The 22,825-nt window shown below is 35.2% G+C and overlaps 2 protein-coding genes across 2 annotated transcripts; one reads left to right on the top strand and one right to left on the bottom strand.

The window, feature by feature from the left end:
- The first annotated feature begins 6,639 nt into the window (after positions 1-6,639).
- Positions 6,640-15,075, top strand: LOC128160316 (sulfoquinovosidase-like). The gene is made up of 10 exons (XM_052823614.1): positions 6,640-6,755; positions 6,918-7,033; positions 8,944-9,132; positions 9,362-9,599; positions 11,491-11,831; positions 12,078-12,219; positions 12,697-12,915; positions 13,110-13,322; positions 13,538-13,780; positions 13,970-15,075. Exons 1-10 carry the CDS (start codon positions 6,740-6,742, stop codon positions 14,515-14,517), a joined length of 2,265 nt encoding a protein of 754 aa, XP_052679574.1. The 5' UTR covers positions 6,640-6,739; the 3' UTR covers positions 14,518-15,075.
- A 478-nt stretch (positions 15,076-15,553) lies between these two features.
- On the bottom strand, positions 15,554-22,673 carry LOC128159437 (uncharacterized). The gene is made up of 3 exons (XM_052822536.1): positions 22,549-22,673; positions 20,182-20,480; positions 15,554-19,950 (listed from the first exon to the last, which is right to left on the bottom strand). The coding sequence occupies exons 2-3, from the start codon at positions 20,389-20,391 to the stop codon at positions 18,379-18,381; spliced, it is 1,782 nt and encodes a 593-aa protein (XP_052678496.1). The 5' UTR covers positions 20,392-20,480; positions 22,549-22,673; the 3' UTR covers positions 15,554-18,378.
- Between the last annotated feature and the right edge of the window lie 152 nt (positions 22,674-22,825).

Below are 22,825 nucleotides of genomic sequence, written 5' to 3'. Positions count from 1 at the left end.
CAATTTGGGAGATATAACAGTCTCCATGCACTACTATTACTCAAAGAGACTTTTTTTCCATCCATTTGCATCGTTTTCAAGAATAGACAAATGCGCACTATGTCGATTGATCAGCCGTTGATTTATGTACAGATCTCATCACTGTAATCAAAGCGAATTGGTGATTTATAAGAGAGTTGTCTTAGAGTTCTTTCTGACATATATTATTTTTCAAATAATACCTGCAATATGACTATCCCTCGACGCCAACATTCCCTCACCCCTTTCGTACTGCACAAGACGGATGCAGTTCCAGTAGAGTTACCTAGCACCGTGCAAATATACGCTGTCACAGAAGTATTTCTACGTACCTTTTCAGAGTTTCAATTTCTTTCAGTCTTTTAAAATTCTTAAATTTATGGTTGAAACCGATTGCAATACAGGTTCCAACATCTACACAAGTTATCAAAGTATCTACCATGAGAGGAGGACCTTCATTTCACATGCATCCTTCCCTTAAAAAAGGAAAACAAATGGCATCAACAAAGGTCGATTCTGGGGCGACCGACATTTTCAGGAATATTAAAAAACTACTCACCTCAAAGTATTGTAATATTTTTCCTCTCTGAAACTATCTCGAGGAATGGAAGCCATGTTTATATATTTACATTTTCAACTGTTTTTGTTTGTGATAAAATTACGAATCAATTTTGAACCCTAAAACCCAATAACTTCATAAAGCATGAGTGACACAAAGCGTGCGTGTCTTATAGCATAACCAAGAAACGGTATTGGCTGCGCTGCCTAGTAATACATAACATGTGCTCCATATGAAAATAGTGGTTTTAAAATAATATTGTTTTAAAGTGTACAAATTGGAAATAATATAAATATAAGTAATAAGGAATCATTCTTTGAATATCATGAGGTAAAAATTTCTGTCGGAGCGTGGTCAAATCTATCATAAAGCTCTTCGGGCTTTTTTGGATTTGACCACGCCCCCGACCGAAATTAGCAACTCATAATAGTCAAAGAATGATTCCTTATTCCTTAAATAAATGTCAAAGGATAGCTTTTGCCGTTAAGATTACAATTGTTTAAAAATAAATTTCATAATTTGAATGGTAACAAGAGTGGCTTAATATATGGAAACAATTTGTTTTACATTTACAAGTTCGTGGGATTAATTTTAAAAACTAGACGAGCAAACGTGCTAAAACAAACTTACTGGAGCGAGGTATGTACAGCTTAGATTATATTTTTAAAAAACTGCATGCAATATCAACTCTTGTAACCAATAATATTAATCAACATCGACATCTTGGCAAACAAAAAAAAACCCCTTAAATTAGGTCTATTTTTTTTCACGTCTAATTTTCTTCAGAAATCAATATAATACTTTTTTTTAAAGAAAGCTACATGTATTTAAAAAAAACCATGACCTATTATTGTTTACATGATAAAGAGTTGTGAGCTCTGTATCTCGTTTTAGAATTAAGATTGAAATATAGCTTTAAAACTATCTTATAATTAATTAGACATTAAAACTGCGAAAATAAATATCGCAAAGATCGTGATCATGCCACTTTGAATAAACAAAATATTAAGATACTTAGAAAATAAAAATTAAATTGCAGTTTAAAAGATTTTTTACAAAGCAGGGATCTTGTTGGATTGGTTTGGTCCTACATCAACAACAGATTCCCATAAAGGCCCAAATACCTTTCCATTTCTTTTTTTTTCTTGCATTAAAATCTCTCCAACATCGGTCTTTTATTGAGTCCCTGTCTGTTTGAAGACCAAGACTTCGACACCAACGAAATTTTTAAAATATGATTTAATTGAACTCCTGATTCTGCAGCACAATACTGCAATACAGAATTTTACATAGAAAAGTTACTGCGAAGAATCAAAATTTTTTATGATGGTCTCTATTCCTTTTGAGGTAAATGTCCCGAGACAATTGTCTGCTCTACCATTTTAAAACCAATGTATATGTACATGTATATAAGAATGCATATGTAAAACTAAACGTTACATACTATTGAATTGATTTTTAAGTATTAAAGCTATACACGCTATAATTTGCGTCAATTTTGAATAAAGGGGAAAATATATGTGTTTGATTACTAATAAAAGTTACCTTTATTCTGTTAATTATAATGCTCAATTCGATCATGATCACGTAACAAATATATCAAATATTAAACAATAAAAAATATTTATTTTCCTGCCAGGAAAGTAATGCCTCCTCGTGAATATCAATCTATCACGTGATATCGACAGCTAAATTTAGCCTATCATACCAAAACTGGTGAAGGGTCAACATCTTCATAATTGTGATAGTTTCACAAAGGAAAGGATATTTTCAGTAAAGCATAAATTTGTCCGATATACGAGTACAAACAAAAGGAAAAAAATACAAGCCTGTGAGTAGATATGAATACTTCCTTTAAAAAATGACGTAGACCTGTGTTTTTCCCCTATGTGCTATTTATAGATCCTATAAGTGTTAATGCAGAAGTAAGGGTATCGTGAATGACAAGCGTATTTTACTCATTATACATGTATGTATTTCAATTTAACAACTGTTAAGCATATTAAAAATCAAGTTGGATATTTAATTAGGCAAACAATAACGACCATCTAGTTCTCCGCGGACATGCGCAATCAGGTCGGTTTGCTCTTCCTTCATCAATATTCATGAAAAGGTATATTTTCCTGGCAGGAAAAGAAACAATTAAAAATCTATATCTTTGTAACGAGATGGAATTCACCCTTGTAATTTACAGATTAAGGATAACTTTTATAAGTAGACAAACACTTGCGTTTTCACTGTCATTCAAAATTGACGCAAATTATAGCGTGTATAGCTTTAATATTAGATAAGTCCAATGTTCACCATTTGATTCCAACATAGTTACAAATTCAAGTATATTACAACATTCATGTAGCAAAAAAAAAAACAACAACAACAAAAAAGAAAACCAAAAAACAAACCCGCAATCTTTTGTGGTTGCAATACAGTATAATAAGTATATTAAGGTAAAATATGATATGGAACAATTTTTTTTAAATAATGGGTACATCTGATCAATAAAATAAATGCAGTTTAGGCTGTTTGGGAAAAATGATGATTACCTTTTTTTAACTACCAAATAAAAAACCACCTCCCCCCCCCCCCCCCAAAAAAAAAAATCAACAGAGTCTCGAGAGTTGTATATCGTATTCTGTTTTGTTTTTAATTAACTTCATAGTACAGTAAACTCTTCTGAGCATCACCGACGGCGAATTTGATTCTGAAAAAAAAATAGCCGATGAATACAGAAATTGTAAAGCTTTTTCGCATGTTTTAGGAATACATAACTACAAATTTCTGATGTGTAAAGATAATAATTCAGTTAAAAAATTTTGGCATGCAATTTGCAAAAGATATTTACAAAGATTATAAGCCGAGTAGAGATGACACCTGAACATCTTATAAGATAATACATAATTGTTTTCAGTAGAGAAAAAAGGAAAATAGCAATACTTTTGACTCGTGATTCTATAAATACGAGAGGTAAGTGTGACAACGCAGATGGAGAAAGATCTAAGTTCGATAACTCTAATCAAGACTTGGATCACGAACAGAAAACCAATTGCAGCGTAAGGAGATTTGGTGGTCAGTGGCGTAGCTAGTAGCTAGACCAGAAACGAAGTGCATGCTTAAAATATCAGGGGGGCTGGGGGCCGCCATGAGGCCCCCAGTGGGTCCAGGGCGAAGCCTGGTGGGGGCCCAGGGGGCGAAGGCCCCGTAAGCTCATGGATGCTGACGATATTTAACACTAAAAAGCATCGCAGAAATTGAAAGGAATGTTCACTAAGCATTTTTTTAGGCAGTTAAAATTGTTTTGGTTATAGTTTAGGCACATAATAAAAACACAAAACTTACTAAAAGCTAAAAGAAGAAAAACTTTTGACGTTTGTTTTTGACCCACTCAAAGCTTTTATTCTTAAGTTCATTTTCACCTAGTTTATGGTGCATGTAATGAATATCTAAATAAAGCTGTGATATTCATTGGGGAAATTTAAAATGATGTGTAAAACTAAGTTCAAATGCAAAAATCCTTTGCTTTGTTAGGTACATGCATTGTGTACTGTTTTTTAAATATGATACTGTAAGACCACATTGCGTGTCTGTACATATGCATTGTATTTGGTACCTAAGACGTCTTTGTTTAGCATTGATTCCGGATAAAGGACCGGGTGACGGAAACGGGTTGATGGAAGTATGGACCTTAATACTTGAATTCTTTTTTTATTTTTTTTTTATCTTTATTTTTTTACTGAGCTTCATCCGTTTTTCCCAAACGATGTGCATGCTCAGGCATATAAGCATACATGATAGCTACGCCACTGTAGGTCAACCATTTAACCGCCAGATCCACTTCGAAGTTTGAACTATGATAATGTATGGTAATAAACTAACATTAAGTAAAGAAAAACTTGAAACATTTCAATTTTCCTACATCTTTATACAGAGCTTTTCTTCTTAAGGAGACAAAAACAGTCTAAAAATGGCAACGACAATCGAGCCCTCTTCGTTCTTGAAAAAGAAAACGAAATGAACTTTTGAATTAAGATTAAAGCAAAGAGGACTCCCCCTTATAGAATTAAAAAGAATTCAAACTACATAATAAAGTTTTCTAAAATATGCATCGCCCGCTCCCCCCTCCCCCCCCCCCCGCCAAAAGTAATTATCCCTTGCCCCCCCCCCCCCCCCCCCCCAGCACACACACCACCCCGGAGGGAAAATTCTAAATCCACGCATGCATGTTTTTAAATTGCATTGTTGCACAATTATCTGTTTAATTCACACGCAATGAATGCAATACCAGCTCAAGAACAATTCTTATGTGTCAATTACAGATTTTCCCAACTGATGCATCTACATACATGAGCGCAGTACATTGCAATTTTATTGAAATTGACGAGTTTTTATTATGAAGTCACAAACGTTGAAGGCTGTATACTGCAACGTCACAAGCGAAAGTCAAAATTCACACTTATGGCAGTTGGAGTTACTCTTCCATTAATAACTTACCCTTAGGATAAAATACACATTTTAATGCAATAATCACAATTTTGCAGACAAGGCAAGAAGTTAGCAAAAAGTAAATATAAGCATGAAATCATTTCTTTTTAAAATATAGTATCATAACGCGTGTACTCAATTTGTATGCACACACCGGTGCAGTTATGAAACTATCTTTAAAAAATATTGATTCAATGCTTAATTGGATAAATACGAAGAATTATATTAATTCGAACTTTTTTTGTATCGGAATAATAAAACAGATACATGTCAAGTATCCAATTGAGGGAGTCAGCAAGATTCGCCTCCCCTTGCTTGAGGGGGACTGGAATCTTGCTGACTCCCTCAAAGTATACGTTATAATTGTACATTAACACATTCCCCAGACTGAACTAATTCACCAAACTCAAACACGTTACAACTATAATGTTTTTCATTCTTTTAGTCTTATATGAGTTATTCACGCCCGACCGTATATTTGATCACCTCATACAACTAAAAGGATGATTCTTTAAGATGTACATGTAGAACTTATGTACCAATTGTTTGATTGAATATAAGATTATTAACATTCTTACTTTTTTTAATTCCGTACATTTATGCAAACCACAATACGTCATTTGCGTCACTGATGAAATGTATTGGACTATAAATTACTTTGATTCGTAGAGTTTTCACAGACAAAGACTCTGGAATATTAACATGAAAACATACGAGGCAATAACATTTTCCAGTAGTATGGCTGTTATGTAAATATTGTATTCACAGCTACTCACTTAATTCAAAATTTTCTAAATGACATGGTATTGAATTCAGAAAGTCAGTCCCTGTAAAATTTCAACAGTGTATATCAAAATTAAGATTGTCCTCTCATCGTTTAGCTATCGAAACTGGAAGGTACAATAATACACAAAGAGCCCAAAGGAACTGCTTTTCATGTAAAAATTATGTTGAAGATGAATTCCATTTTATTTTAGTGTGTCCAGTATATATTCAATACCGTCAAAAATACATTAAAAAGTATTTTTATGAGAAACCATCGATGTTCAAGCTGTTGCAATTGTTTAATAACGAAAATTTTAAAGATATGTGTAACCTCGGCAAATACATTTATTATAGTATGAAATTAAGAAACGATATATGTAATTAAGTGTAGATGTTGTTCTTTTTTTATCTTTTTCGCCTTTACTTATGTCAATTGTTCATATTTATGTATGTACAATGTAATAGGGGCTCCTGTAAAATACCCACTTCTGTACTTTAATATGTTTAATTTGTAAAATCTGATGAGCTGCAAAGCTTAAAGAAATAAAGAATGAATGAAACAGTATAATTGCAGTTGCACTGGTGCCGTAAGTCGTGACCGCATGTCCTTGATCAGGTCAATAATTATCAGCGTTCGTCGATAAGGAACAGTCTAATTGATTATAATTTCAAAACCCCAATGTTTGCTAAGGTGGCGTAATTTATCTTGCATTTAGGGGGCATGTATATAACATTGTAACAAATGATAACTGTTATTGTCATCCATCATCCAAAAAAGTTGAATTAAAATAAAAAACACAATCAAAGAAACAGTAATCCATAAAAAGATAAGTCCCGGATGTGAACTAGGTGAATACAGGTGGTTGATAACGGGTGTAAACCGACGTCTTAACGATCCGGCACAGACGGTCTACAGACATGGGCTGGTGGGCGGGTAAGTGTATGATGTTATTTGCTGCTATTTTTAAACGAATTATCTAAAATACGACGAATTAGCAGATATGAGAGCAAACGTAATCCCTATGCTTTTGGTTATGAATATATATATACTTGTATCAAGGAAGGTACATGTTTTATTAAATTTATATTTCGAAAGTGTATTGGTGCCTAGTTTTGGAAGTGCTTCTGCTGACGTCACTGTCGTCTGCTGCTAAAAATTACGTAATAACAGAAGGACAGGGATCACTGACCGTTCAAATCAATGACGTCACGGTAAGCGTAGTACAGTATTCCTTGCTTATTATATACATATTTTTAAACATACTAGTACTTTATTTCTTCAAAATGATTTTCATTAAACCGTGTTAATGTAAAGTTAAGTACTGCATGCATGTATATATATTAAAGTGTTTTTTTTTTAAAAAGAAAGTCTCTTTTCTATGATATAGTAAGTGTGCAAAATGTTCCAGATGCTCTTGAGGATTTGGACAATATCCCTTCATATCATTCATATCTGACCTATATAGTTAAAACCGCGTGTATCAATTTGATAGTAATTTATTGTGATAGTAAATCTATGGATATTGGTCCGGTCAATAATGCTTTTGTTGAATGAAACTTTACCCGTGTGAGTCAGTTAGATTTAAGATATGTTAGTGAATAAAAAATGTTAAACTCTAAGGCCAGTAACCAAGCAAACTCAAGCAAACCAATTTCACATGTATCTCGAATTCGTTTATATCTTAAGAGTGTCCAAACACGGAGTCTAATTCTGAGTCATTTTACTCTAAACGTAAATGTGTTGTAGCAGGCAACGAATAAGTTGTTTGCTGTGACCGCATTTTATCGTTTTGTAAATACACGAACTGCCTATCTTGTGTGAATGATTTATGTACATATAACTTCAAGAAAGCAATGCAAGGTTTGTTGTTTATCTAAAATCACCTGTATAATCATGCACGAGTACATTTGTTTGAATTAGTCTGCAATGTTCAAGAGGAATGGTAATAGTCAAAATGACAAATTGGAGATTAAGGCACGGGATAACATAAAAAACACAGCAAACACGTACAAAATATGAGTCTAGTGTTTGATTATATGGAGAATTCTATTATAATTAATTTTGAAAAAAATTACTCTGACAAACTATAACATTTGTAATGTTAAAGCTTCTGTTATTATATATACTAAGAAGCTTCCGACAGCCCCATCACTTTATTTGATTTCCCTACAGATATTATCGTTTCACTAACAGCATATGCATGCCAGTTTGCTTGTCGGGCCGTGCTAAAATTTTGTACGCTGATTATCATATTGCTCATCGATTGGTTGTTCGATTTCATGGAAGTTAATACTAATTTGCATATCAAGCACAGAACCGCACTGACCAATGCCATTGTATGATGTTTTGGTAGTGAATATCAACACGTGGACGTCCAAATCTTGTTGTTTGTTAAATGTATTTAATATATTTGCCTAGAAATAAGTGATTTATAGTAGTATGGCTACACCATTTAACTTGGACCTCCTTGACGGGGTCTTCTGCATGTGGTACTAACAGTTACATACTGTTTCACCAATTTTCATATCGGTAACAAAACGCTAGAAAGGGGATGATAGACAATGTATTCAAATGAAATAAACGTCCTCAAACGTTTTTACTTGTTTAACGGACGTCGCATTAATCGAATACTCCCCGGTAAATCTATTTATACTGGGAGCGGAAGCGCTCTTGCATAAAATAACCAGTCTTGAAGTAAACCAAATATTACGGAAACTATCGGATATTAACGGATATTCAGTTAAAAACATTAATAAATAAATTTAACAAACAACAGACTTTGTACTGTCCACGTGTTGATATTCACTACCAAAACATCATATACTAGTAATGGCATTGGTCAGTGCGTTTCTGTGTTCTGTGCTTGATATGCAAATTAGTATTAACTTCAATGAAATCGAACAACCAATCGATGAGTAATACATGTATGATAATCAGAGTACAAAATTTTAACACGGCCCGACAAGCATTCTGGCACGCTGTTTGTAAAACGATAATATGTCACCAACAATATCAAAATACACAATACACTATTTACATGTATTTAACAATCTTGACTAAGCAACAGTTGTTTGAAAATCATCACGATTCCTTAATACAGTTCAATTTCTGTTATTTACAGGTATTGAACCACACCCTGCAGTCACCTGCGTTTTATGTTGGACAGGGAAGGACAGTTTTTGTGGAAGCCTTAGGGAACTTCCATGTGAGAAACTACATACAAGAAAAAATCGCACTACGGAGAATTTCAAATATCCAGAAAACAAATACCTCGGACGTTTATAACTTCACAGATGGCGGAATTTACACAGTAAATCTTCGTTTGTCATAAGCAAATTCAATAAATAAAAATACATGTACATTATTAAATAATGGTTTTATTACAACGACAATTAATTAATGTAACAAGTAAGACCTAAATCAATTTGAAGATTTCCAATTAAGTTTAGTTTAATTTCTTTAGCAGAATTATTTTTCTTTATAAGTTGTAAAGATGGACAATGCAATTCATTCTCCTCTTGATACTTTTATTCTTAAAGGTTCAGGTTACTTTTGAGACAAAGCTCGACCAGGACCTAGTCGTATCGTTTAAAAAAGTCGGTCACAATTACACCCACACCTGGGTGGTCCTGGCGGCCTCCCCCTCAGACAAAATCTACGGCGGGGGTGAGCAGTTCACCCACCTTAACCTGAGGGAGAGGACCTACAACTCGTTGGAGTTCTTCTCTTCCCTACGCTCCGACGACCTCACCTACCCAATATGGACGCGAGAGCAAGGTGCGTGTCCACTTCAATACAATAAAGTTAAAAATTTTGGAGTTTAAGGTGTTGCATTAAATTTTGAGCTTAAGGTGTTGCACTCCTGCGATAAGAAGAATAACTCATGTATCAAATCACAGACATTCACTAGATAGTTTAGTTTACTCATTTATAAAGTTTATAAAAAGCTTTTTAAAGTAATATAAAAGTACTGAAAGTACTGATAGCCGGGTACATTTGGTGTATGTTGGTTGTATTATACCGATACAGTCATGACAAACAGCATTACAATCTACGAAGTTGAAAGGGGAAGTAGAGGTTAGAGTTTATATTACTAGTATTGATGTGCAAAATCATAACATAACTGGTGATGAGTTAAGATACATACGAACTTATAACATATTTTCTCTCTACATATCCCCTCTTAATATACATGTAATTACATGTTTCTTTTCTAAATATACTCCCACGAAAGAACCCCCACAGATTTGACAGATGTTAGCGCTCTGTATGACTACCGGTATTTTATCGCAGAAGATTCTACTTCAGTGGGTTTTGTATTAGTTAGGTCGTGCATAAGATTCTAGTTTAGGATTCATAATTAATAATTTAACTTTCAAATATTCAGAAAACCAGTTTCTTAAATCCTTGATAAATCATTTCGATTGAAAATAATCCTTGGAATAATATTAAACAATTTAATTAAAAAAGAATCTTATTGGCCTCAGACTTTATAAAATTACAATATTTTCTTCAATCTATGCCGTGGGTTGGTGCGTAGAGATGTTTATATATCTGTTGGCTGTCACAGATCTAACTATGTGAACCGTATTCATCTTTCAGCAGGTGTATTTACCGCTGCAAAACAACACGAACTCGGTCACTGACGTCACAAAATACAGGTCATTGACGTCACACAATACATATGACTAGTCGGTCTTCATTTGGCTTGTTGCAGTAGTATTTGGTAATTTGACAACAAGCTATTTGTGACTTGACATTGCAAACATTCATGTATACATACTAGTAAACATTTGAATCACTACCCAAAATATTGACAGTTATATTGAAGTATATGTATACTGGTTTGATCTCCAAAGAATGATTTTACACATGACTGAGTATGAGAGACGCATGCACATTCTCGTTTGGCAATATTTTTTATTAGAAAAAAATAAACCAACCAAAAGAACCCCCTCCAGACAAATGCAACAGGCATTACACAGACGTGTGTAATGCTATTCACGAAACGGTAAAACATTACCACATGTACACCTATGATATCACGCGACAGATAACTACTACCAGCACGTACAATATTTACAATACACCTGTATAGTTTACCAATACATTTAATGACCCACATATCGTAAACATTAGACAGGACCCAGGGACACAAGATAACTGTCGTGTCACGGAGTTCAGAGTAACTCAAAATACGGACATCGACCCCAAATGTTTGAAAACATAATCAGATACAAGCGTTGTACATAGTCAAGTTATACATGACTGAATATTGGAATATTATAAAATATTTGATCATGTTTGCTTTATATTTCCATAAAAGTATTGCATTAGAAAATCAAAATATGAAGTTCTTAATAAGGCCGTCTTTGGGGAGTGGAAAAGATTACAATGTTTATCTTTCCGTTCGTTTTTTCCTTTTCTCTTGCTATTGCTATGTGGTTTCATCAATATTCGTTGAATACCAAACTTCTGTGGATATCGTTATTGAGTTTATCTACAAAAATAAATGCATCCCTAAAGTGCGTTTCTAAAAACATAATGTATTAATGTTAGCATTAACGTATCTTTGAATCAGTCATTTCATTAAATCAACGAAAATTAATGCCCATGAATATAAATACAAACATAGGTATTTTCTTCTTTAATTTACAAATACATTCAGGTGTTGGGCGAGACAAGAGGACCAACACCACGTTCTTTGCCGACCTCCAGACGGGGGGTGGGGGAGACTTCGCCACCACCTACTTCCCCCAGCCCACCTTCATCACGTCCAGGAAGTACTACTTTCACTTCACCACCACCAGCTACATGGTCTTTGACTTCAGCTTGCCGACCTTTCACCAAGTGTTCATCAATGGAGACTTCGGTGACATCTACTTCAAATCCTCGCCATCTTTTCAGCCGTTGGTAGGAAACCTGTCGTCCTTGTTTGGACGAATGCCAAAACTTCCTCCATGGGTGTATGATGGTATCATCATGGGAGTCCAGGGAGGGACTGACGTCGTAAGTTAGAAGTAAAAAGTATCCGAATACTGGCTTACAATATACATGCAAGGCTCTCTAACATTGTTATATTATCAGAAGACTTAAATTCGTGATTTATGGCAAAACTACTATGTTTTAGTTAAATTACAGTATTGAACAATTATTAAGTAAAAATAACTCTTAACAAATCATAACATCAATAATCTGTGCTATTTTCTTCTAGTTCTCAATACTTAGTCTAAGAATATATGTCTTTTTCTCCAGATGATGAAAAGGTACCAGCAAGCCAAGGCCGAGGGTGTCAACATCCGGGGTCTGTGGATCCAGGACTGGTCGGGGATCATCAGAACTTCGTTTGGCCAAAGAGTGTTCTGGAACTGGCAATGGAATGCCACGAGGTACCCAGGTCAGTGAGCAAATGTCAAATCCACGAGGTACCCTGGTCAGTGAGCAAAAATGAAATCAGCTGATGTCAGTGTATTAGTAAGATGCGAAGAAATAATTCTTTTCAACCAGGCTCCGTCGTCACCAACTTTCCTGAAGTCAATACTAAGCCTCAAATCTGAGGTTAGACCTCAAGTTTATGCACTTTTATTAAAGAATTTGAGTTGAGGAATGAGTTGAGGGACTTGAAAATTTTGGTGACGGTGGAGCCTGGTCTTTTAAACCTCATGCTCTTCATTTTCTTTGGTACATTGTACATTCAAAACAATTATGGTAAAATCAAAATTTGTTATGAATGCTTGAAAAGTCCCCTTTGCTCGGAAGACCATGCAATACCGTTAGATTTAACAGGATACAACACCAAAAGCTACACATTGTTGAGTACCTTCCTGTGTTATAACAATACTGTTCTTATACCAAAGCTCATTTCATATTCCAGATTTAGACAAGAAAATCAAGGAACTGAAGCAGGATGGCGTGAGGGTCACTGTGTATATGAACCCCAATCTTAACAACCAAGGCCCTCTCTTCAAGGAGGCAGAGAAGAATGATTACCTCGTCAAAAACAGGACCGGTCAGACCTATCTCTTTAACTTTGGCGAATTCTTCTGTGGGATCGTGGACCTCACCAATGGCGCCGCCTACAACTGGTACAAAGGTGGGCTAACTGACTAAACAGCAGTCATATCTATTGGCTGTCCATACTAATGCAACTTTTTCATTGCTTAATATGTACATGTATATTGTGTCCAAATTAACAACGCTTAGCGTTATGTTTTTATATAACATGAAATTTTCCTTTTTTATGCGAAATCCATGCAGATTAATGTTAATAACGATTTCAATATTAAGACCAAATCAAGAGGAATATAATAGACCTTGGTATTGGCGGGTGGATGGCAGATTTCGGGGAGTACCTTCCTGTCGATGCCATTCTGATGGGAGGCTCTGGGGCAATGTTCCACAATCACTGGCCGGTTCTGTGGGCCAAGTTAAATCGGGAGGCTGTCCAGGAGTCGGGAAAGGAGGGGGAGGTGGTGTTCTGGATGCGGGCTGGACATACAGGTAAATAGAGCTCAGTCGTGACCTATACGAATGAAGCACTACGTGCAATATTAGATTAACCACTATATCTGCCATTCAAATGTGCCATTCTTGAGAACAAATTGCCAAAATAAAACATCTTCCTTTTCCTTGGTGGATGTGGATTTTCTCCAAGTTATACTAGTCTATACTTTTACCTTCCCGATACACGTTGAATAGTAAACTGTTTATTTCAGGTACTTCAAAATTCACGACCTTGATGTGGCTTGGTGACCAGAACGTGGATTGGAGCGAGGGTGACGGCCTCCCCTCCGTGGTCCCCTCGGCCCTGTCCTCGGGTCTCTGTGGGATAGGTATGACCCACATTGACATCGGTCTGTACACCACGTTTGGGGCCTTGGGTCTGAAAAGGTCGGCGGAGTTACTGCTCAGGTCTGCTGAAATGGCCGTGTTCTCGCCAGTAATGAGGACTCACGAAGGTACGGCGTGTGAGAATTATCCAAGTCATGATACTGCATTGCATTTATCCAGCATATCTTTCACAGCATCCATTACACGTCCTATAACAAGGTTTAAAGAGACAACGCCGGTATCCGTTACCCAGGTCTAACACAAACTAATCATTCAATTCTCGTACATTTGATTTCTGGAGTTCCGTTTATTTGCAGGCAATCAGCCGGGTTACAATGTTCAGATGTACACTTCTGTCACCATTCTTCGTCTGTTCAAGCGTTTGGTTGATCAGCACAAAGCGTTGTCCAACTACACGTCTGCCGCCATGGATGATTACGTCACTTCCGGTCTCCCGCTTCAAAGACCCTTGTTTCTCATGTATCCAGGGGATCAAAAGACATTTGATATAAAGTACCAATATATGTATGGCGCCGATATACTTGTAGCCCCCGTTATTCACCCAAATGTCGTGAAAAAAGACGTATACCTTCCAAATGATAAGTGGATTTATCTGTGGAATAAAACTGACATGAACCCAGGGATGGTGACTGTAAATGCACCTATTGGTTTACCTCCCGTGTTTGTTCGAAAGGACAGCTCTTTCAGAGATGACATATTGTCTCTGGCAGACTATAAATACATTCCGTTTGACCCGTCCCCTCCTAACAATGTTTCAAACGATTCTTCTTTTGTAGACATTTTATCTTCCGTTATATTAGTTGCTTTTTGTACGTTGTTTGCTCTTAGAAGCACAGGTTTGTAAAGTTTGATCATAGTTGATCGCGAGCCACTAAAATTGCTTCAAAGGCATGACTGCACTTGTTTCATTTTAAGTATTATTTCATAAAAGGCATGCGATATTCAGAGGCTTATACTCATCAATGTTGTGCGTGTGGATATGGCATATACACTGTATATTAGGAATTTTATCATATATTCTAAAAAACAATCCCGTCACAAAAACTACACAGCTCCTTATTCATTGGTCCCTTTATTGAATTGAAAATTCAAAATCAAGTATTAACCTGGTGGATCCATTAGAATGAACAAGACCTTGGACTTTCAGAAGGATGTAACTATCTATTTCTTGCGTCAAAACAAGTTAAAATGACGCTGGTTTCAAGTGAAATCTACACCGATTGCGTAGTCTTCGCTCAAAATCCAGACATATCCTGGTTGAGTGGCCTATAATGAAATAGACAGGCCTTCGTCACATGGCGTTTGACACAACAATACTTAAAGTCCAAACTCTTTTTAAAATGGTTCTATTTGTCCAGTGAAATAAAATTAATGAAAAATCATAAAAAGATGCTCATCTTAAGCTAAGTGTTTTTCTTTTTATTTGCTCCATGTATTTGATATATTTTGATACAATGTACGCAATTGAATCTTGTACGTTTTCAGAAAACCTATTGTTGTTCACTCTAAGGTTGACAAAAAAAAGTCTTAGTTTGAATAATCATGTTCTTAAAAATTGTAAAACTGCTTTTAACCGATCTTCAGCATGATATAGCAGTGTATGGTTAAAATCAAACTAGCTGCCAAATCTGTGAACTAATGATCCACTCATATCTATGGTACAAAGTCCTGTTTTGGTACAAATTTTAGTCATATTTCTCCACCAACTTATTATATTAAGAAGTAAATGAAATTCCATCAATTCTCACTGAATCTCTCTTAATCCTAGGGTATCGTACGGTGGTGGGGGGGGGGGGGGGGGGGGTCACTCAAGTCTTATTAATATAACCGGAAGTGGAAATTGTACCGCTTGTAAAAAAAACCCACAGACAAACACGGTGTATAAATTCCAAGTTTTGTCATTTTTATTCAATGCTTGCAAATACAATTTAACACCATATGTACATCAGACGTTGGTTTGGACCAAAAGTGTGGTTTTTGAAAAAAAATACAATGGAGAAAGAAAAATGAGATAATTTATAAACAGACGGTAAATATCAGACAATTTTCCAATTCTCTTTGGTCAAACTGTTTTCTTATTTTTCTATATAATCAATATAATAATCAATATAACTGTTACAAAACCCCAGATTATACAGGAATAAGTAAAGTAATTACATGTACTACATTTTCTTTGGTTGGTAGTGATACAATATTTTTCCAGGTTTTTTATTTACGAGATATGAGGTAGCTGAGATACAGAGATATATGAGTTAACTATAATTACAAAATATGCAGTGGTCTTGATTACATAATGTCCAATAGTTCTACATAATTTAAATTGAAATTGACAATCGTCATGAAATTCGATTCTTTTTTTACAAATCTAACTTCGATACAATATGGCTAAAAAATTGAATTCTGACCAACTAATCTGTTCTATTTTTCTAATTTAATTTATTACAAAATAAATCATCTTTCAATTTCTTAAAATCAAATTATAAAGTAACATGAAATATTGTCAAGCATGGATTATGCTGTAAATTTTAATATCACATAAGCCTTCCAGAAAAAAAAGAATGGTTTTCAAAGAAGACAATTTAGAAGGCTTCTCGAAACAGGGTTCGTCTTCTTTCGAAATTCCCCTTGGTCATCAGGGATGACTAGATTTGAGTGTGTGAGTCTACCAACCCCTGAACTCATCTATCATGAATACTGAATGTCTCTGAGGCACAACCAACCAATCTTACAAAAAAATTGGATGAGTAGAGAAATTACATTATTGTTATGAATGAAGTATTAGCAATTTGTTATCATATTTTTTTCTGATTTTTGAGAGACAGCGATTAAAAAATTAATATCTTCCCTGCGTTTACAGAGTACCATATGATACACTGTACAAATATTTATTTAATTTTGACACTGAAAAAAAATTTGATATGGCAGTCATAAAAGACGAGGAACCATGTAAATAAGTTTAGAAATTGCACACTCACACTTCATCGTTAAAACATATCAAGAAAATTATTTCAATTTTAACCATTTCTTTACAAAACCTGACAACATGAATAAAATTCACCATACAGGCTGAAGGTTAGAATGCTGAACAAAATTATTAAGAAGTCTGAACATAGAAATAAAAAAGCTGACTCCTCACCTTATGAAACAGCCCAAGGCAGTGAAAAATGTAATGTACAAACAAGAAGAGATTTTAAAAATTCATTTTAATTTAAAACCAGAGTAAATTTCTAAAATATTTGCTTACTTCACTTGAAATTTGTGATGATCAGCTCTATATAATAAAACGTTGCTTCCAAAGCAAGTGGATAAACATGTTTATCAAAGAAGTAAACATTACAATAAATAATTAAAAGATGAATATACAGTAAAAAATTATTATTATTAAAAATATACAGCCATATACCTCTCTTTTCAAGAGTAACACTTCTAAAAGTGTACGTTTAAAAAAAAATGATACAAAACATTGATCACAATGTGACACTAATGTAAAATTGCATATCTGATTCTGAAAAGACAGCCTTCTACAACAAGTCAATCTCTAGGGATGAAGCTCCAGCCATACTAATTGAGGTGTTTTTAATTAATATAAATCGATTATCCTTATAAAAATAAATATACTGCACCAGAACACACTGCCCCACATTCATACCCTGTATTTCATTCCGCAGTTATCTCACCTTGTCTGTGGAGAATGGGTTTGATTTGCATAAGCACTGAAAACAAACTAGCATATGTACAATACCTAACAATGCACAGCTTTGTTTACATGAAACTGAATAGTTTACTGGAACAAGTGTATCACAACCAAAAGGCAAATTTCCTTATGATACGAACACTACGTTAAATCCACAAAATCTTGACACCTGCAATCCTAAAGAGCATGCAAACGTTTGGAACTGGTCTAGCTAACTAGCCCTCAAAAAAATCTTGATAGATGAGAAAAACTAATTTTCAATACTCATGTCACTAAAATGCTTTGAATGCAGAGACAAAGGCACAAAAGTTCAATGGTAATGTCCATTCAGAATAGCACACAAATAATGGCATGAAACGAGCACAAAATTGATTGAAAATACAACAAATGAGGGTTTGCATCCTCCAAGATTGGATTAGCATCTCTTTAGTTAGCAGTCAAAAATCACATACCATTCCCAATTCACTGAAATTGTTACAATTTTTTTTACAGATGTTGGGCATGGAATTTCGTTGTGGCCATGTCAACAAAAAACAATATGACAAATTAAGTTGGTTTTTATCAAAATTCATACTTCCATAATTTCTTAAAAGAAAATTTACCAAAATTGATTAAGGTTTTATCAATATTATAACAACAATGCATGTAAAGTAAAACATCATTTAAATTAATGGAAGCAATAGAAAAAAATTACCAGAGGTAAAAAAAAAACCAACAAGTGTAAAGGATGAACACTGATGCACAAAACTTCCTCGTCACTACTAGCACAAACCATACAGGTAAAAATTCTTATAGTAAAATATAATAATAAATAGAAACCATAAGCAAACCATTCCAAAACTCTGGTCGCGATCCTTGGTGCACAATCACCAGACATAAGACAGAGGGCTTAAAAACAAATAAAATAAATATCCATTGCACAAAAACCTCAATATTCACGTTTCAGCTAAGAAACCAGTGCTCGTGAAGGTACAAATCTCATTACGTGTGCTTGTACAGACCAAAACGTGATCAGAACTCTTCATGAAAAAGCTGAGTGGCAAGAACTTCCCCGGTGACGATTGTCTGACACCCTGCCTCAGCTGTCTTCTTCACGGGGGAGGCAGGGGCTTCTTGTGGCTTTTCGTCATTTGCTAATACCAGCACCGATTCGTCGATGTGGCCGTTTGTGAGGGACTTTTCCTCCCTTGGGCTGTCCCCCAGCACAGATCTGTTCATGTAATACCTCTCAGCCACCATCGACAGATTGGGAGATTCGTTTTCATCACTTAGATCTAAATCATCAACATCTTTCATGCCTTCAAGCTCTGCATGTTTGAAGTTCCAAACTGGAACGACCCCCGTTCCACTTGGAACAGCATCAGCAAAGGCGTATTTGATTCCGCCCACACTTATAGGCACAGCTGTAATACTGCTATCATTTAACTCTGGAATAATCCTACGCATTTCTTCATCAATGTTAGCTATAGGACTAGGAGGCTCCTTGTAAGGAATGCCATCTATAGGCAGCTGCAGCCTTGTGGCAACCTTCTCTATCAGATCCTCTATGGACTCATTCTCCTTCCAAACCTTCGTGGCTCTCCATCTAGCTCTGCTGCCTTTGGGGGCAGGAATTGCATCAAAGCAAACCATCTCTCCAACAGTCAAAACCTTATTCAGGTCGTCAATGTGCTTTCCAAATATATTTCTGTCGATAAAGACATGCTCATGACGACCAAGATCAATAATGCCCCACAGTTTGGCAATGTGATATATTCGCCCCTTTCTGGCCGTGACGACAGGCTTGGGGCTAACTTGAGGTCGGCTGCCTGTAATTATAACATTAAGCCTTGCATTCTTAATGACAGACACCACCTCATCTTCAGTAATGGTAAAGATGTTACCATGATCTGCAAGGAATTTACTCAGATCACTCTTAGTCCAACCAATGGTGTTCCTTAGACTCTCTGGAGCCTGGCTAAAATGACCGGTAAGAGCAGCTAGCTTCATATCCCCCTTCTTCTCTATGATGCTTTTAATGAACATCACAGCCTTGTACTCATTAGCAGTCATTGTAGCTGGTCCAGACCTGGGGTTGGGGCTGGGGGTAGGGAGATTTTTGTTGACCATTGGTGACCTTGGGGACATGAGAGGGGACCTAGGTTCCAGCATGTCCAAAGATTTGGGTCTGCGTTTGCTCTTTGGGGTGATAGGCGGAACAAACTGCTCTTTGTCCTGGTTAAACCTAGACTTCAATTCTACGTCTTCGATGGCTTCTGCATTTGGATTGATAGCACTGTATGTGATGTTATCTTTTAGGCTGACATTCTCTCCCTCAATTTCGAAAATTAGAGGATGTCTCAAGAGCCAATCTCTGAATTCACTTTGTGGTCCGACACATTCCCGGATTTCAACACTAGCCTGGGACAGGTGCCCGGCCAGACTGTTGATCGGCATCCACTTTTCGCCCTTCTTCATCATTTTACCTCTGAAATACTGGACTGCCTCCGTCTCCACCGAAACTTCTGGAAGACCTGTGGACGAAGCAGGACTGCTTTCACGAAAGTTACTCCCAAGTGAGGCTGTTCCGTCATTTAAGCACACCTATTATAGTAAAAGATAAAAATTCAGAGAACTAAAAGAGATCCAGATTTCAACAAAATTTAAATTGTTAGCAGGATACAGCCATAAACTGATCAATTATTCTATCACTGTTGGTAAAACAGTTGATAGTGTGCTCCATCTAAGTGAATGATTTTCTGGGAGACTTTAAAAATTCTCCACTCAATGACAAATAGTTACAATTCTCTCAACTAAAATAAAATGATCATTTACCAAGTTTCCATTTACTGTGAAAAGAGAAGGATATTTTTGAAGAAATTTCTTCAGTCCAGTTTCGTTTCCCCCAGCAGCTTGCCTCATCTCTGAGGTGAAGTTTCTGCTTCCGAATCGCCCAGCCAGCTGACTGATGGTGAGGGGGGCGGGGCTGTTCATCAGAATCTCCAGGAAGTACAACATGGCTTTGTGGCCTGCATCGTCAGCCATGATGTCTGATTTAATGTTGCGAAAAAGGGAAAATACCGGAAACTGAACTCAGAAGTGTTTTTTCAGAGCAAAAAGTTCCTTGCATGAATCTGAAAGAGAAAAAAAATACCATATATATAAATACTGGTACATCTTTATGTCTCCTAGATTCTATGATGTTCAATAAATATTTTAAATTTCCAAATCTCTCTTTCTCTCTCTCTCTCTCTCTCAGAGATGCACAGAAGACAAATGAGCTTGTCAACCCTCATCATATTATTGCCTCTCATTTTAATAATGTAAATATATATTCTGTTATTATGAATAATGATTCTGAGATGAAAAAAATATCATATATTATGTTAAAGTACTAATCTAATCTAAAATAACAAAATCAAGCCATATGAGCTTAGTTCAATACTTGTTGGGTCTGATCGGTACTATAACTTCAGGTTTATTTTTAAAAGCAGCTTATTTCTAAGAACAAAATTTGAATCTTAAACATAATGTATCAAGGCAAATGCCTCTGGTGGGAAAATACCCCATCCCATTCTATACTAAAATGTTAATATTTTCTCATTGTGTTAATTCACTTGGCAGCCATATTTGACAATTTTCTTCATTGAGCATACAATTTCAAAGAACCGTAAAAATATATGGGGAAAATCTTTACAATATATGCATTACAATCATGAATAAAAGAAGGCTTAATCAAATGCATATTCCTCTAAAAATTGCTGTTACATGTATCTACTTATCTACATTTTAGTGCCCAATACAATAAAATTAGATTGGTAGGATAATGAAGGAATCTCGCAATTTTGATCTCCAGTATGGTAGCCAATGTGAAGTCATGCTGAAATTGAATTTTATTTAAAAAAAAATTTACTAAATGATCCTTTTAAATCTTCCTTAAAAGTGGTTGTTTCTTTTTCTTCGAACAATTTTGAATCACATAAAAAATTAGGTTAGGTAGGTAGGCATTTTTTTTAATTTTATCATATTTTTTCTGCATGAATCCTGAGAATGTTTGTTTGTGTCATATTTAAAAACAGATTTTTTAATAGAAATAGGATAAAATTCACAATCGGATTAAAACAGACATCTAAAAATGGTAGTATTGAGGCATTTTTGTAGGTTAGGTCAGGTTACCTTAAACACACAACTTTTTTTTTAGGCCTTGTATAGAATTTTTTAATAAAGAACAAATAAAATTGAAAATGAACAACATTAGAACATGAACAGTTCTATGGCTCAGGTCTCCATGTTAAAAAAAAAAAGGCCGAAATGAGAGATCACCGATTTCATTGTTTTTCACTTGCTCAGATGATAGGAATCGAAAATATTACAGAATTAAGGGAATGAGGCCATGTTGAATTAAATTGATCTTTTTGAAGACAAAAACTCTTTGTTTATACACAACTTCTGGATGCATTTTATTTCGGCCTTTTTTAAAACATGTGCAGAAAAATTGACGCATAGAATTTTTCATACGAATGTTTAATCGTGTAGCAAATATTCAAAGAACTTGCTGTGGAAGTAAACCTGATGCACTTTCCCCCCCAGAAAAACATAATTTGAGTTGAACAAAAAATGAGTCCCATTTGGTAGGTAAAATAAGTATACCAATCAGGCATTACACCACCTAATGGGACTCAAACCACCGAACAGGGTTGGTGCCCAACCTGTTTAACCTAATGTCGATGCTGAATACAGTCAAAAGAAATAATGAATTAAGAGCACACACCAAAAAAAAAAATCCTTTAAATTTTCAAATGATTTATGAGAATTTAAGTCACATTAACAAACATATTTACAGTTTTGAAACAATGTTCCAATATGTTTTATAGTGTTCATAAATCGCTATGTGGCAATTATGCGTACAAGAATAATGTACAAAGTATCAAATTCACAAAAATATGTGCTTACTTCGACAAATGAATGGTTCATCGGTTTATCATGGAACGAATCGAACAAACGTTGTTTTCAAAAGCATAATAACCAGACTTACAGAATCCTCGATAACGCACAAAATAAGAAATACCACGACAAACTTTTTCAGCATGCTTACTTTGATGTGCGATCGGCGATTTCCCCAAATATAAAAAAAGAATGCAGTGCATTAAAGCACAGTTAAAACTATGTCATGAATATTCGAATAAAACCAAAATGAGTTACCTTTCATGTTAAAGAATATTCATGCAAGAAACTTTTCTTGTTCGACGAAAAACTTTGTATGCCATCTTGGGAGTGAGATTGTCTAAAATACGGACTTGCAATTTCACAAAACGAAAAGAAACCACAAATCCGCGGATAATGTTAATTCGATGCCAATCTTATTCGTATTTTGCGTACATCTACTTTCATATGCTGAAAAAAAAATGCACATTAAAATAGTATGACGAACCAGCTTAATCAAGCTACTTTCGATAGCTTGACAGTGCCATATATTTTT

This window comes from Crassostrea angulata, chromosome 8 (genome assembly GCF_025612915.1).
Source record: "Crassostrea angulata isolate pt1a10 chromosome 8, ASM2561291v2, whole genome shotgun sequence".
NCBI classification, from domain to species: domain Eukaryota; kingdom Metazoa; phylum Mollusca; class Bivalvia; order Ostreida; family Ostreidae; genus Magallana; species Magallana angulata.
This window is presented reverse-complemented; position numbering and strand designations above follow the sequence as displayed.